General features: G+C 40.0%; 1 protein-coding gene and 2 pseudogenes across 5 annotated transcripts in view; all 3 read left to right on the top strand.

Annotated features, from left to right (window-relative positions):
- Positions 1-2,091: 2,091 nt before the first annotated feature.
- Positions 2,092-15,614, top strand: part of Nup155 (nucleoporin 155) — a 77,427-nt gene continuing 63,904 nt past the window's right edge. For 2 of the 4 annotated variants that reach the window (XR_002396407.2, XM_021261486.2), the window contains exons 1-7: positions 2,092-2,393; positions 5,338-5,475; positions 5,997-6,093; positions 12,228-12,298; positions 13,513-13,605; positions 14,171-14,337; positions 14,980-15,085. Coding sequence is in view for 3 of the 4 variants with exons in the window: in XM_021261486.2 (XP_021117145.1) it covers positions 2,237-2,393; positions 5,338-5,475; positions 5,997-6,093; positions 12,228-12,298; positions 13,513-13,605; positions 14,171-14,337; positions 14,980-15,085 (829 nt within the window). In the remaining variant the exon portion in view is untranslated. The remainder of the gene's footprint in view (positions 2,394-5,337; positions 5,476-5,996; positions 6,094-12,227; positions 12,299-13,512; positions 13,606-14,170; positions 14,338-14,979; positions 15,086-15,614) is intronic. The other 2 variants (XM_021261485.2, XM_004848602.4) reach the window with 1 other exon arrangement.
- Positions 2,421-5,292, top strand: LOC147824515 (protein-L-isoaspartate(D-aspartate) O-methyltransferase pseudogene; annotated as a pseudogene).
- LOC106009728 (protein RUFY3 pseudogene) lies at positions 6,473-12,218 on the top strand (annotated as a pseudogene). The gene has a single exon (XR_015442244.1). The product of XR_015442244.1 is annotated as a protein RUFY3 pseudogene (transcript).

The raw sequence follows: 15,614 nt of genomic DNA, 5'->3' as shown, positions 1-15,614 counted from the left end.
AATCCCAGCCCCAAGGAAGGTTTTCTTTAGGTAAGCTTGCACTTTGTTTACCTCATGGGAGTAGTTGTATTTTGTCAATCATTATAAAGGAAACAATTTGACATGGCTTCACAGAAGGCCCTTAAGGACACTGTGTGCATCAACTCTGAGAAATGGTTTACAGACCATCAGGAAGAAATACGTGTGTCCTAAATCAAAGGGATGTTTAGATTCACTTTTATGTGTAGTTTTGCCTGTATAGACATGTAATATGTGACAGGTGATGGAGCAAGAGCTTTGTTCTTAAAAGTTGTAAATTAGAATGGGGAAAAAATAAGAACCAAGATATATCATGTAAAGGTACAAATTCCCAGTGATGAATGTCATCATATTGTATACTTAAAATGTACCAATTAACTTAATGAATAAAAAAAGTTATACATTAACTCATTCTCTGCTAGCAGTTAGCCTCCATGCTACTTTTAAGGTATCACAGTACTTGTGTTCAACTAACCCTTATTTTACTTAATAATGGCTCCCAAATGCAAACTTGTTGAAGTATAATTGTTCTGTCTTACTATTAGTTATGGTCATTAGCCTCTTACTGTGCCTAAATTATATATTAAACCTTACCACAGGTCTGTTTATACCAAAAAACATAAATATAGATAGCATTTTGTAGTAACTTTGGTTTCAGACATGGTCTTGGAACCAGGGGGCAGTACTGTACATTTGCCAGGAAGTCAAAATATAACTGTATTCTATAATGTCATAGAACTTTTAACATTTAGAAATTTACTCAAACATTTGTGGAAGTAATAAAGCAATTCAAATGGCAACAACCCCCACTACTCAGTTATTGATTTGCTAAATAACGAAGAACCTAACTAGATGTTTTGCCTAGGTTTATTTTGTTTTGTTTTGTTTGAAACGGTTCTCATATGAAGTCCAGGCTGGCCTCGAGCTCTCAGCTCAGATCTTCCTTTCTCAGCCTTGCCAGTGCTGGGATTATGATGTGCACCATGCCTGGTTGAAGTTTTTAAATAAGAGCTTCTCTCCTCCCCTCCCCTGTCCCCACCTTCTTTTGGTGGTATGGGGAATGGATGCTTAAGCATGCTACGCAAGGGTTCTGAGGTACAACTCCAGCCCAAAAAGTGCTTTTTCAAGACAGGTGTCCTAATTTATCCACTCAAGATTCCTCCTACAGGAAATGTAGCCTCACTTGTTCCTTTTTATCTTCTACTGCTGATTATACATCTCATTGGAAAAATTACAGTGATGCATTTGAATTGCTTTGCATGTCTGTTTCAGTGAAACACCTTGACAATATTTGTTATTCCCAGCACCAGGCACAGTTCCTGACAAAGTAGACATTCAGTTTCAGTTCCTGACAAAGTAGACATTCAGTTTCCTGAACCAACGGGTGCCTTTTTTTTTTTTTTTAAATAACAATTCCTGCACTAATAGTGCTAGGGATAAAAAGATGAATTAGAACTATCTGCTTCATCTGTGCAATGGGAGGAAAAACATGGAAGGGCCCATGTGCACGTAGCGAATACCTCCTTAAACACGTCATTTTTCACAATAACGGCCCACAGAGCCATTGGCGGAGATACGCAAATATAAAAGCCTAACAAATTTTAATTTATCCCGCCGCGCATGAGGAATAAAGTGAAATTCTGATTGACATGTAACATGTTTCTAACAAGCTACCCATTCCTAAATACCGTTTGAAGTTATTTAGGGCATCAAGGTCACTGATGCACGTACTCTTTAATAGTGGCAGTTGCTTGATTGTGCCTAGGGAAGCTCGAGGTCAAAGACCTGCACGCGGGGCAACCCAACCGAACTAGTACTGCACGGTCGGTCGCTGGTCAGACTCCCAACTCCCCTTCCCGGTTCTTCCTCCCTATTCCTTCCTCTCCTTCCCCTCGCCTTTCCCACTTCTTTCCCCGGTCCCTCCCCTTTCCTCTTCCCTAATCTATCTCGCCTATTTTCCCCCACCCCGCCCTATCCCCAAAGCCCCGCCCCTCGCCCCACCCTCAGCGTCCGGCCCTATCAACAGCTTCCTTTTCCAGTTCCCAAAGGGTGCCTTCCGGGTCTCTACCCTGAGCCGGAAGTGCGTCATGACCAGCCGCTGAGGCAGTCGTTTGGCGCGCGCGCCTTAAGCCCTGTGTCTGAGTTCACTTCTTGGGTCTTCTCGCAGTTCTCCTTGGAATTTGACTGTTTCTGGACTCTGGTGTATACAGTTTGCGAGATGCCGTCTTCTTCACTCGGCGCGGTGATGCCGGCCTCTACGTCGGCCTCGGCCCTACAAGAAGCTCTGGAAAGTGCAGGAAGGCTTATCGACCTCCAGTTGCAAGAAGACCGCATGTACCCGGACCTTTCCGAGCTTCTCATGGTGTCTGCCCCAAGTGAGTGATCGGTGCTTATTTGGTCTTCCTACTTTCTCCGCCGAACGAACTCGCCTGACTTTCTAACCTGGTCTTCATCCCAGGTTTGGTCCCGGAGAGGACATGCTGAGATTTAAGGCGCTGTTCGCCGGCTTTTTGAAAAACAGCAAAAAGCCTCTCTTCGTTGTTGTTGTTTACTTGCACTCACTTTCTTCATTATAGATATTTAAGCAAGCTCCCGGTGAAGCAGAGAGTCAAAAACTCCCCAACCCTAATGAGCGTCTCACTGTTCCCGATTGTTTATCACTAAGGCCGGATAAGTATCTTCTGATCCTTGTCCCATCTTTATTATTACTTGTATTAATAATTAAGTTGAAAGAGCAAACGAAGTTAATTTGGAGAATGTCATATTCTCTCCAAGATACCCTTTATTATGTATAGAGTTAGTGTAATATGAGTGATGAGAGGTGTTAAAAGACCTACCAGTGGAATAAAGAAAGAGAACTGGGAAATCAGCAGTGCTGATGGACAACGAGGGTATATTGTCAACAAAAGAGATGACTGGAAAGTAATTCGTTTAACAGTTTTAAATTACTGAATTACATAAGTTGCTAGAAAGAGTGACCCTTTGGGGAGGTGAAAATTCTACAAAAGCAGAGACCAGAAAGAAAGCTACAGAAGAGATTTTTGGTGAGCAAGAACCAGGATAATTAACCAGGATAATCTGTGCAGTGTGAACTGAAAACACACCTCTGGCAGCTTATGAAAAATCCTAAATTCAGACCTAGGCATAGTGACGCATGCCTTTAATCCTATCTACTGAAGAGACTGAGCCAGGATTACTTGAGTCCAGCAGTTCAAGGCCAGCCTGGACTACATAGCAACACCCTGTTTCAAAAAACAAAATACTGGAGAAGTGGACAGCAATATAAATTAAACATGATTACATATATTGGTGATTGTTAAAGCTAGGTAATCAGTACTTAGGGATTTATTGTATTTTTTTATGCTTGTGTGCATTTTTAAAGTTTTATACATTCTAAAATTGTTTTGTATGTCAGTTTTCCCCAAAATCTTTGTTTCCAGGGAGCCTGAAAATGTGCCTTGGGTAATTCAGTTTTCAGTCAGGTCTGATGTTCAGGATCAGGAGGCTCAAATTGAGTAGACCAGCCCACTCCTGCCTCTTGTGACCAGTCTGCGTTTTTCTCCTGTAAGATATTGCCTGTGTGATAGCATTTGCATTGGGCCTATTGGTCTGGGGGAAAAATCTAAAAGGAAAAAGCATGGATTGTTTTAATCTATGAACGTTTAAAGTAGCAAACACAATAAGCTTTTTCCTTGAGTAAGTATTTTGCTTGCTCACAGTTGTTTCATCTTTTGATCCCCCCAAATTTTATAAATATTTTCCGGGGGGATTGGGGGAACCTGAGATGTCTTCACTGAAGAGGGTCTATGCTGCTGTACAGTAGAATCTGCTCTTAATCTGCAAATCTGTATAGGCACACTGCAGCAATGTATTTGTGCAGTGTAAAACAAATTTAAGAGTTAAAATAAAATCAATATTGCAGAGAAGCCACTTTGGTTATTTTATAGGGAAGCATTCAGTTACTCTTCACTACGCACAGAAAATGGTTTCTCCACCTGCTGTGCAAGCGCAAGGACCCGAGTTTGATCCCTGAATCCTGCCCATCCTGCAAAGATCAGTCTTTTCCTGTACCTTTTCCTGACACCAGCCCATGATGATCAAAATAAAAGCAACACTTAGTATCTAGACTATTAATGAAAATGTGATCATCAAGACAGATAAAGTATTTAAAGTGATGCTGGCTACAGACTGCTCCCACTATGCGAAAGGTAACCCTTATATGGATTCTCCACAATCTCCACAATTTCTTGCGTTTCCAAGCAACAATCAGTGCTCCACATATGCATGCATATGCACTAGAACTTTTATTTGATCAATTGCAAGAAGGAGCTAAAGCTCTTGATGTAGGATCTGGAAGTGGAATCCTTACTACATGTTTTGCACGTATGGTTGGATGTAATGGAAAGGTCATAGGAATTGGTCACATTAAGGAACTAGTAGATGACTCAATAAATAATGTCAGAAAGGACAATCCAACACTTTTGTCTTCAGGGAGAGTACAATTGGTTGTGGGAGATGGAAGAATGGGATATCCCGAAGAAGCCCCTTATGATGCTATTCATGTAGGAGCTGCAGCCCCAGTTGTACCCCAGGCACTAATAGACCAGTTGAAGCCTGGTGGAAGATTGATATTGCCAGTTGGTCCTGCAGGTGGAAACCAAATGTTGGAGCAGTACGATAAGCTACAAGATGGCAGCGTCAAAATGAAGCCTCTGATGGGGGTGATATATGTGCCTTTAACAGATAAAAGCAGTGGTCCAGGTGGAAGTGATTTTCTCTTCTCTTTCTTCTTCCACACATGCAAGGTGAAAGCGTGTGGATTTTAAGACATTAGACTACAAGAGCTGTTTTTTGATTGCCACCTTCATGCTAATTCATTAAAAGATCGGAAATTCATTACATTAAGCTTGAAATAAAGAAAAATATTTTCCCATTTCACACTAGTAAAATAATAGAAAAATATTGAACTATTAAACCCGATATTTCCTTTAAGAAATCTTTAATAACTTTCCGTTGGCTTTGAAATCAGTAACTGCCCTCTTTTTTTTTTTTTTTTTTTTTTGGTAACAGGGATCAAACTCGGGTTCTTGTGTTTGCGCACCAGGCAGCAAAACCACTGAGCTAAATCCCCGGCCCAGTAACTGCCCTCTTTTAACAGTGGAATTTTTTTCAGCCTACTCTGTCGGTTCAGAACTCATTTCTTTGTACCTTTAGAGCCACTATATGCATATTTTTTGTGACTTGAAAGGCTGCTTTATATGCAACTGATGATCAGTACATTATTATTATTATAAATAATGCTTTGTTTTCCTTTTGTAGATAATCCCACTGTTTCTGGCATGTCTGATATGGATTATCCTCTACAAGGACCTGATTTACTGTCAGTACCCAATCTTCCAGAGATCAGTTCCATCCGAAGAGTTCCTCTTCCTCCTGAACTTGTTGAACAGTTCGGACGTATCCTACTACTTTGTGTTTAAATATCTGAAAAATGTTAAAACTTGTATTTTCATTATAATTCTTGTTTTGTGTTTAGTTAGTATGGTGTACATGTGTTCATTTAAATGTTTTTATTTTAAATACATTTCAAGCTAGGCGTGGTAGTGTATACATTTAATCCCAGCACTTGGGAAGCTGAGACAGGAGGATCGAACTTTTGAGGCAGCATGGGCAAGTCAAGGCTGGCCTGGATTTTGTAGCAAGACCCTGTCTGGAAACGAAAAACAAAAACATTTAAGTACATGGGTAGTTTGCTGTTTTTATACAGGACTGGACATAGGTTTGTTTGTGACAGTACCAGGGATCAAACCCAGGGCCTCACACATGCTAGCCAAGATCTACCACTGAACCACAACCAAACCACCTACCACAGGTCATGACATTTTTGATCATAAGCTTCAGGTCAAAAGATGTTGAAACAAGTACAAAAAAAAATGATGAAATTGAACTCTTTCTTCCTTACATCCATACTATCTCAGATATGCAGTGTAACTGCATGATGGGTGTGTTCCCTCCTATCAGCAGAGCATGGCTCACAATTGACAGTGACATATTCATGTGGAACTATGAAGATGGGTATGTATTTAAGGAGGTTTGCTTTAGTGTGATTTAGTCATCTTTATTAATCATTACTGCTAGTGTTCTACTCCTTGGATGCTGTCTGATTTATCTTCCATTCATTTAACATCCAGGTCAATGTCTGTTAATACTCATACTAATCATTGGAGGTGTTAAAATGTGGGTTCTGTGTTAGGAGTTATCTACATTTGTAACCAGCTCTCAGGTGTTAGCCTAAGCGTCAGTCTTTTTGTGCAGATGTGTGTGAGAAAGATAGTTTGACAGTTTTAAAGACTTTTGTTTTCCTTGCATTTCTATAGAATGGGCATCTAGTAATTTATTGAAATGGCTTAACAGTTTTGTTGTCGTTTTTTGTGGTCTTCACCTTGTATTTAAATTAAAGGTTTTGAGCACCTTCAGGTGAGCGGATGGGCCCTTGTTCGAGCCGGGCCTGGCCGGCTGTGGACCTATCACTCCCCTCACCTCGGGCCGGGATGCCGCGGGCACGGGGAGTTACTGCGGAGAGCTGGCCGAGGACGAAGACCAGAGCACAAGGGAGGGCTGGGGAGGCCGAGCGGGGCCGGTGGCCACGCCCTTCTTCCTGCTGTACCCAGGCGTGTGGTGCGGCCTGCCCCCAGTAGCCCCCGCGCGCCTGGAGGACACCGCTGTCCGGGCTATCCGCTGCCCTTCCTGCTGCCAAGCCTCCCGAGTGTCGCCGGGGTCGGCAGGCACCACCCCAGTTATCTTATGGCTTAGGAGCGCATGAACCTGATGAACATGGCCAAGCTGAGTATCAAGAGCTTGATTGAATCAGCTGAACCTGGGCAGGACTCTGGACTCTGACTATGCGCGCCCTCCAGCAGTTCTTTGTGGGGATGGAACACTGTCTGAAGCACAGCTTGAGAGCCAGGAAAACTTTTCTTGAACAAAATAAATCCTTCTGGGGACCTCTAGAACTGGTAGAAAATCTTGTTCCAGAAGCTGCAGAGATAACAGCAAGTTTTAAAGATCTTCCAGGACTGAAGACTCCAGTAGGCAGAGGAAGAGCCTGGCTTCGTTTGGCATTAATGCAAAAGAAACTTTCAGAATATATGAAAGCTCTGATCAATGAAAAGGAATTTCTCAATGAGTTAGTTCTATGAACCAAACGTGCTCATGATGGAGGAAGAAGGAGCTGTAATTGCTGGCCTGTTGGTGGGGCTGAATGTCATTGATGCTAATTTCTGCATGAAAGGAGACGATCTGGACTCTCAGGTTGGAGTTACCAACTTTTCCATGTATCTCAAGGATGGGAACAGCAGTAAAGGTAGTGAAGGGGATGGTCAGATTACTGCAATTCTATTTACCAGAAGAACTATGTTGAAGAACTCAACAGACATCTGAATGCTACAGTAAATAACTTTCAGACAAAAGTAGATGCATTAGAAAAATCCAATACTAAACTGACAGAGGAGTTTGCAGTTGCAAACAACAGGATTATTACCTTGCAAGAAGAAATGGAACGAGTTAAAGAAGAAAGCGCCTACATGTTGGAATCCAATCGGAAGGGTCCTAAGCAAGACAACTGCTAACAGGCAAGCACTGAGTGAAGCAAGAAAACATTTAAAGGAGGAGACACGGTTATGATTGGATGTGGAGAGGGAGCTGGAGCTCCAGATTGGCATACAGCAAGAGATGGAACTGGCCATGAAGATGCAGGAAAAGGACGTCTGTGAGAAGCAGGAGGCACTGATAAATCTCTCAGGCAGCAGCTGGATGACCTCAGAGCACTCAGGCATGAACTGGCCTTTAAACTACAGAGTTCAGACTTAGAAGTAAAACAAAAGGGAACTAAACAGTTGTTTGGAAGAGAAGACTAATCAGATGGCTGCTACCATTAAACAACTGGAACAAAGATTGTGCCAGACTGAGCAAGGGCGCCAGTCTGCAGAGTTGGACAGCCGGCTCTTCATACAGGACTTCGAGGACGAGATCAGCAGTCTGCAGCTGGAAATGGAGGAGCTGACCCAGCAGTGGAACCAGCTTGAGTTACAACTAAAACAGGAAAGAGAAAGATTACTGAACAATAGGAGCCTGCCACGAAAGGGTTTGCACAAGCCAAACCCCAACTCAGATGAGAGGCACAAAATTCAAGAGGAAAATGTTAAACTAAAAAAGCCCCTGGAAGAAAGTCACAGGCTGCATTCTCATTCTGCAGATGAACAGAATGTGTGTAAGGACTGCAGAGGGACCTGCAGGTCCTGCTCCACAGAAGTGCTGCCTCTCCCTGAAAGTATCCAGCCCACGCTCCTTGGCAACCCCTCACAAGCAGCTCACACAGGAGTGTTCCAGCAGCCTATCCTAAGGCTGGCGGCCAGAGCTATTCTTCCCCTGCGGTCAGGATCCCTAACACCTGTCCTCAGAGTCCACAGAGCTGCCAAGGATGACTTCATAAGCCAGGTCCAGAGAGGAAAGCATCCTTGGGGTGCTGGAAGTTGTGTGCATTTTCCCTAATGACTAGCTCAATAGAGGTTCTGAGTTGAACCTTTTTGATTTCAAAACAAACAATGTGCAGGGCTTAGTTGGAAGGGCTACTTTTATGAACAGTGATGGCAACACTGGGGTTGATGTACTACAAGATGTCCAAGCAGACAGGAATCGGGCTGGTAGTGTAAGGCGCTTGTATAGCATGTAGGAGGCCCTGGGTTTCCTCCCCAGGGGAAAGATCAAAGTAGAGATGAAAATGAGGTGCTGCTAGATGTAAACATTATTTCCTCTTCACCCCCATAACTACCTCTTAGAGTACCTCTACCAAACTGAATCCACACTCAGGGAGAAGAAAGTAAAGAATAATATAAATCTGAATGTATTGAAAATAGTGTAATAGAATTTCAGGACCAGAATTTGCTGGTCTTGGCCTACAAATGTTTTCATTAGCAGAACAAGAAAGAACTTGTTTTTTTCTCCTTTATGGCTTCGTAAGAAAGTCTGCCCTTTCCAGAATTCCTGACTACCAAAAAGCCATTGCTCTTCCGCAGTCCCCCAGGTCATGATGGGAATTTATAAGGAGTTCAGAAGGAAGTTTGTCTTCCACAAATAGGAAGTGCTGATGAAACCAAAGCCAAGTCAGGTGTGGCACACAGCAAGTTGAATTTGTTGATAGCTGAGAACAGTAGCTCAGTATGTATTAAGTGGTTCCTTGAATGAGAAATTCCTTACTTTGAGCTAAGAATCAGAGCTGGTAGACAGGTTGTTTTGGAAAGGGTGACACTCAAACATCTCTCAGTGAGAAATCCTTTGGGAACACAGTGTGTTCAGCATGAACTTGATTATGTTACCAATGTCTGGGTTGTTGGTTCCAGTTAGGACCTAAGAGGATACAACTTTGTAACTGGTTTAGAAATTGGGATATAAATACCTTAGACCATCATATTATTTGGTAAAACGGTTAAACCTGTGAAAAGCTTGTTGTGTAAGTCTGGCCTGTTACTTGATGAAGCTAAAGTTTTAAGAGTACTAAGGGAATACAAAGTAGTAATTCTGGCCTAAAATAAAAAATAAATAAATGTGTTGAATAGAGTCTAAATGAAGGCCCAAGGCAATCTTGCTTATAGTAGATTGATCTGGTGATCTTCCTTTTGACTTTTTAGAGAAAAATATAGTTTTGGGCCAGGTATTTAGCTCAGTGGTTCTGCCGCCTGCCTTGCAAGCACAAGGTCCTGAGTTCAATCCCCGGTACAAAAAAATAGAAAGAGAAAAAGTAGTTTTATTTTCTCTTGAACATCTCCTTAAGTGCAGTACAAAATAACCTGTAAGAGGGCCTGTAGAACGGTGGCACGTGCCTGTAATCCCAGCACTCAGAAGGCTAAGGCAGGAGGATTATTCTGAGTTCCAGGTGAGTCTGCACTACAGAGTGTGTCAAAAAAAGAAAAAAAAAGGGGTGCTGGGGATTTAGCTCAGTGATTCCACCTCCTGCCTCACAGCGCAAGATCCCAAGTTCAGAGTTCAATCCCCAGTACCACAAAAAAAAAAAAAGAAAAGAGAGAAAGAAAGCCCAGATAATTAAAATGTTATTCTTACTCTGAGTAACTAATGTTCTTTTTAGGAACATGGTCACCGCAAATTCAAAAACTATATCATGAATCAAAACTGACACTATGTAACAGCTTGAATTTGTAGCTTATGTGAAATAATGTTTCAAAGTAAAGGTTACATATCTATTTTTACTGTTATGTTAATAATCATGGTAGCAGTGATGTGTGATTGTGATTGTTCCTTATGTACCTTGAGGGTTGGGCCAGTTTGTTGTTACCATAACCATCTTTATGCTAAAGAATAGAACGTTTAATTTATGCATGTATTTCTTTGAGAAAACACAATGCAAAAAAAATTACAGAATAGATAAATGTAAGAATAATTATTTTACTTAAAAATTTTTCACTTTACTGAAATTTTTACATTTCCATTAACATCTAACTTTTGTTGTTGTTTTTGTTTGTTTTATAAGACAGGGTCTCACTATGTAATTCAGGCTGGCCTTGAACTCACTCTGTTGCCCAGGCTGGCCTCAAGACTTGCAGTAACCCCCCTGCCTCAGTCTCATAAGAATCTAACATTCATTTAACAAATATTCATTGTGCTGTCATGTATTCCCCACCATCCTACCAGGAATAGTACTGAGTGAAATACACATGCTCCCTGCTTTAGTTTGAGCTACTGTCACAGAATACCATAGACTGATTGACTTATAAACAACAGAAATTTGTCACATTTCTGGAGGCTGGAAATCCAGCATCAAGGCACCAGCAGATACGGTGTTTGGTGAAGGTCCACTTATGGGTTCACAGATGGCCATCTTTTCCTCTGTCTTTACATAGCAAAAGGGGCAAGATGGGTCTTTACAAGCTACTCATCCCATTCATGAGGACTCCACCCTTGCTAACAAATACTATCACATTGAGAACTAGGGTGTAATATGGGTCTGGGGGAGGGCACAGTCTGTAATAACAATATCTGTTCAAACTACAACTCATTTTAGGAAAACTATTTGAAGAATATACTTGTTGAAAAAAAATTAAGGCATAGGTACTAGGTATCTACAAATTCAGTTTTGTAAAAACTTTAGACTTAGCTCCAGTTATTCAGTTTTCTTCCTGTTATGCAAGATATGATAAAAAATGAGGGTTTAAATTTTTTTTTAATTATGGTAAAAGACACATTACCATTAATCTCTCCTTGCTGTGAACATGTATCCCATTGTTCTTGCCAGTTTCTGAAGCAGTTATAGAAGTCCTTTTTCATGTCTTTAGTTGCGTTGTCATGGCTGCATTGATGTCCTGAATTTATTCAAAACATTTATCTTTCATGGTCATTTTGACTTTGAGGAAGAGCGAGAAGTCACACAATGTCAGATCCAGTGAATAAGATGGATAAAGAACCAATGTAATGTTTTTATGAGCCTGCCTTGGCACTTGACAGTAGCATTACTATGTTTTTTATTACATCTCATGAAAGAGGACTTCACAACTGCTTTGTGTCATTTTTTTATTGAAAGACATCATGTATGATGTCCATGTATAGATAGTGAGATAGTAGGACAATGCAATAAATAGCATTAGTTCTTAGAAATGGGCGCATCTTTCTTGCTAAGGTATAGCAGATGGGCCTTTATTGTGGGAGGAACTGACTTTTTCTTATCAAGAGTTGAGCTGAGTTTAGGTTTTGTTTATTGTTAACCTCAGAATACCATCAGATTCCTTTAAAATTGTCTTAGACTTAAGATTCAGGTTGAGTTACTAGGGATTTGTTTCTCAGCATTCCTGTTCTACCTGAGGCTCAGCTCAAGCTTTCCTTGTGAGCTCCTCCTGAGAGGTTCCTATCCACACTCTTTTGCCCTTTCCCTCAGCGGATTTGCTGTTATTTGGTAATCGATGCCTGTAGTTCTCCACGTGGAGAGATGTCTGGAACGTGGTACAGCTTTCCCTGTTTTCTGGTTCTTGCTGAGCCAGGTTCAGGTATCTGTCCCTGGGGCTTGGGACTGAACTGCTTTTGTTTACTGGTTTGTTTTTTTCATTATATCTTATTCTCAAAATTATATAACTAGTAATGACCATTGTAAAATGAGACTTTGCTTTCTTTTTATGTGTAACTTGTTCTTCTTCAATCACTGACAGAGGAGACCTTGCCTATTTCGATGGACTTAGCGAGACGATTCTTGCTGTAGGGCTGGTGAAACCAAAAACTGGTAAGAAAACACAGGACGGGGCTGTCCTTGTGGACATGCAGACTAAATGGTTTAGGATTGGGTAATAATGCGTTCTAAGTAGTTGAATTTCCAACTGAAGTTTTGTAATTAGGACTATTTAACTGTTTACTCTGATATTGTGAGGCTGTCTTTTAAATGTTAAACTATAATTGTTTTGTTTATTTTGGTACCTGGGCGCTTGCGAGGCGGCAGGCGGCGGAACCACTGAGCTAAATCCCTGGCCCCCTGTTTGCTTTTTCTTAATTTGCCCTTTTTTTGCATTGTAGATATTTCATCACTCAATTTAGTGTAAAAAAAACCCATTTTTGTCTCTGCAAGTTTTTAGTCATGATAGCCAATGGAGTTTAGAAGAGTTCATAATAAACTTTAGACAAATAACAAGCATTGCTTTAGATTGTCAAATTCATAATGTGAAATATTTTATCCATTCTGATAAGCAGAATGCATTGACTTAAATTTAAAATACATCTTTAGGGTTTTTGTTTTGTTTGAGACAGGGTCTTGCTGTGTAGTTCAGGCTGGTCTTGAACTTACTGTTTAGTCCAGGCTGGCCTTGAGCTCGAAGCAGGCCTCCTGCCTCGGGCTCCCAAGTGCTGGGATTACAGGTATGGGCCACTACACCTGGCTAAAATACTATCTTTTGAATGCACCTTTCTACAAGAGGCAGTAATTGTGATGGGAATGTAACTAAGTGCTAGAGCCCTTGCCTAGATAGCATGTGTGAGGTCCTGAGTTCAGTTCCCAGTACCAAAAAAAACAGTATGCTTTAGCTGAGTACGGTGGCACATTCCTGTGATTCCAGGACTCTGGATATCTGAATAGCACTCTGAGCATCTGAGAATAGCAAGTTTAAGCCCAGCCTAGGCAATTTAATAACTTAGCAAGACTGTCTCAAAATAAGGAGAGAAAATATCTGGCTGAGGATGTAGCTCTGGGTTCAATACACAGAACTATGGGAGAGTAGTGATGGAGTAGGGGAGGCAATAATCAACAAAACTCAATTCTTGGCAATGCCTTTGTAGAAGTGGCTCTTTGGTACTAGTAACTTATTTAAACGATCAAACAGTAATAGTTTAACATCAGAATTCACTGAGCTGGATTGAGGCATCTCATGTACCATTTAATCAGTAGCTTAGTAATGCTTAGATGCTGGATGTTTTTCTGAAGTACTTCCCTACTTTTGTCTACTTTAGGCATCTTTCAGCCTCATGTACGGCACCTCTTGGTTCTAGCAACTCCTGTGGATATAGTAATTCTAGGACTCAGCTATGCTAATTTGCAAGCAGGTATGGTAGCCCACGTTATGCTTTTTAAAATACAGAAATACTACCTCAATTCATGAATGCTTCTGTTTGCCAACAATTTGGTTCACAGACAAAAGCAGTTGACAAAATTTTGCTTCCATTCACAAACTTCATTAGGTCATAAACATGACCATGGGCATCTTCCCCAAAATCATAAAAAAAAATTAAGTTTGTAAACTGAAGTACCAGTATAATGTGTTACTCAATTAGTATTATAATTAAAACTAATGTGGTTGATTTGTTGAATTTTATTGATTCATATTAATGACTGTACTACACAATTCTCAGGCTCTTTACCAAAATTTAGTAATTTTGGTTTGACTTTTGATCAGTATTCTACTATGTAACATTATGTGTAGGTTCTATGTAACTCAAATAATCAAATTCTTAGTATCAGACCTTTATTTTAGGAATTTAAGAATGGTATAGAAGCTTTTAGATGTATTAAGAATTCAGGAAGCATAGTAATCTAAAGATAATACAAAGATTATTTTAAACTTTAAAAAGTAATAAACATTCTTGTATTTTTTTCTTTTTAAAAAAACAGGTTCTGGAATTCTTAATGACAGCATGTCTGGTGGAATGCAGTTGCTTCCAGATCCTTTATATTCTCTTCCCACTGATAATACTTACCTTTTAACAATTACTTCCACTGATAATGGCAGAATATTCTTGGCTGGAAAAGATGGCTGTTTATATGAAGTAGCATACCAAGTAAGCATGACATTTATAAACATTCCTTTTTTCTCTCTGATGGAATAGGGGAAGTACAGACTTTTGTTTTGATTTTCTAATTACATAATATATTCTTAGGGAAAATATTCAAACAAATAAAGCTGTAGTATTTTGTCACTGTACCATTCCTATAAAACCCAGCCCTCTTCCCCAGATGTAAAAAACCATTATCAATTTTTTTTCAGTGTTAGGGATTGAACTCAGGGCATTACACATGCTAGGAAAATCCTCTGCCACAGAAGTATGTTCTCAGCCCTCATTTTATGTAAATACATTGATGTATATATGTGTAAATATTTATATATATGTATTTATGCGTATGTGAATTTAATACATAGTTTACTTTCACAAATGTATGTTTTTACATTATTGACTATTCTCACAATTGGCTTTTCATTTAACATATCTTTTTTTTTTTCACTTAACATATCTTGACTTTCATGGTCAGGTATTTGGTAGATATTTTATAGGATTCAACTCAATAAATTTTGAAGAGTTTATCTCACTTTGTATAATCATTAGTATGTCATGAAGACTTGAATATATTAAAAACTAAGGTTATATACTAGCTTTTATGACTTATATACCTTTACCAGTCTTCTTTTTATTTTTCTTTTTAAGGCAGAAGCAGGTTGGTTTAGTCAAAGATGTAGGAAGATAAACCACTCAAAGAGCTCACTTTCTTTCCTTGTTCCTTCCTTGCTACAATTCGCATTCTCAGAAGATGGTAAGTAGAAAACAAATTTGGCAAATAAAAAACAATTTTTAACATATTCTTAACATTTTCATCAGATTTTTATGTGTGTGTGTGGTGCTGGGAATTAAACCAAGAGCCTAGCACATGTTAGACAAGGGCTCTTCTACTGAACTACATCCCCTCCCCTGGAAATTCTCATTTTATTTATTTTCTCAGGTTTTTGGTTTTTTGTTTTGAGACAAGGTCTCGCTTTGTAGTTCTGGCTGCCCTTAAACTCACTGTGTAACACAGGCTAGCCTCAAACTCACAGCAGTCTTTCTACCTCAGCCTCCCTAGTGCTGGATTACAGATGTGCACCACCACAACCAGTAGAAATTCTCATTTTAATTCATAACACTTGTCATTTTAACTATCATTTGTTACATACTCATTAGATCAAAAGAATCTTAAAGGGTCCAGGGGTCATAAAACATAGAGATAGTATGGATTTTTTTTTTTTTAATCAAGCTACTCATTTCCTATAAATGCAGCATTGTAGAACATGTGTCCAAAACAGCTA

The sequence above is a fragment of the Heterocephalus glaber genome, unplaced genomic scaffold, assembly GCF_053883595.1.
Source record: "Heterocephalus glaber isolate CG9 unplaced genomic scaffold, H.glaber_assembly_v1.0 deba00001538, whole genome shotgun sequence".
Lineage (NCBI taxonomy): Eukaryota > Metazoa > Chordata > Mammalia > Rodentia > Bathyergidae > Heterocephalus > Heterocephalus glaber.
This window is presented reverse-complemented; position numbering and strand designations above follow the sequence as displayed.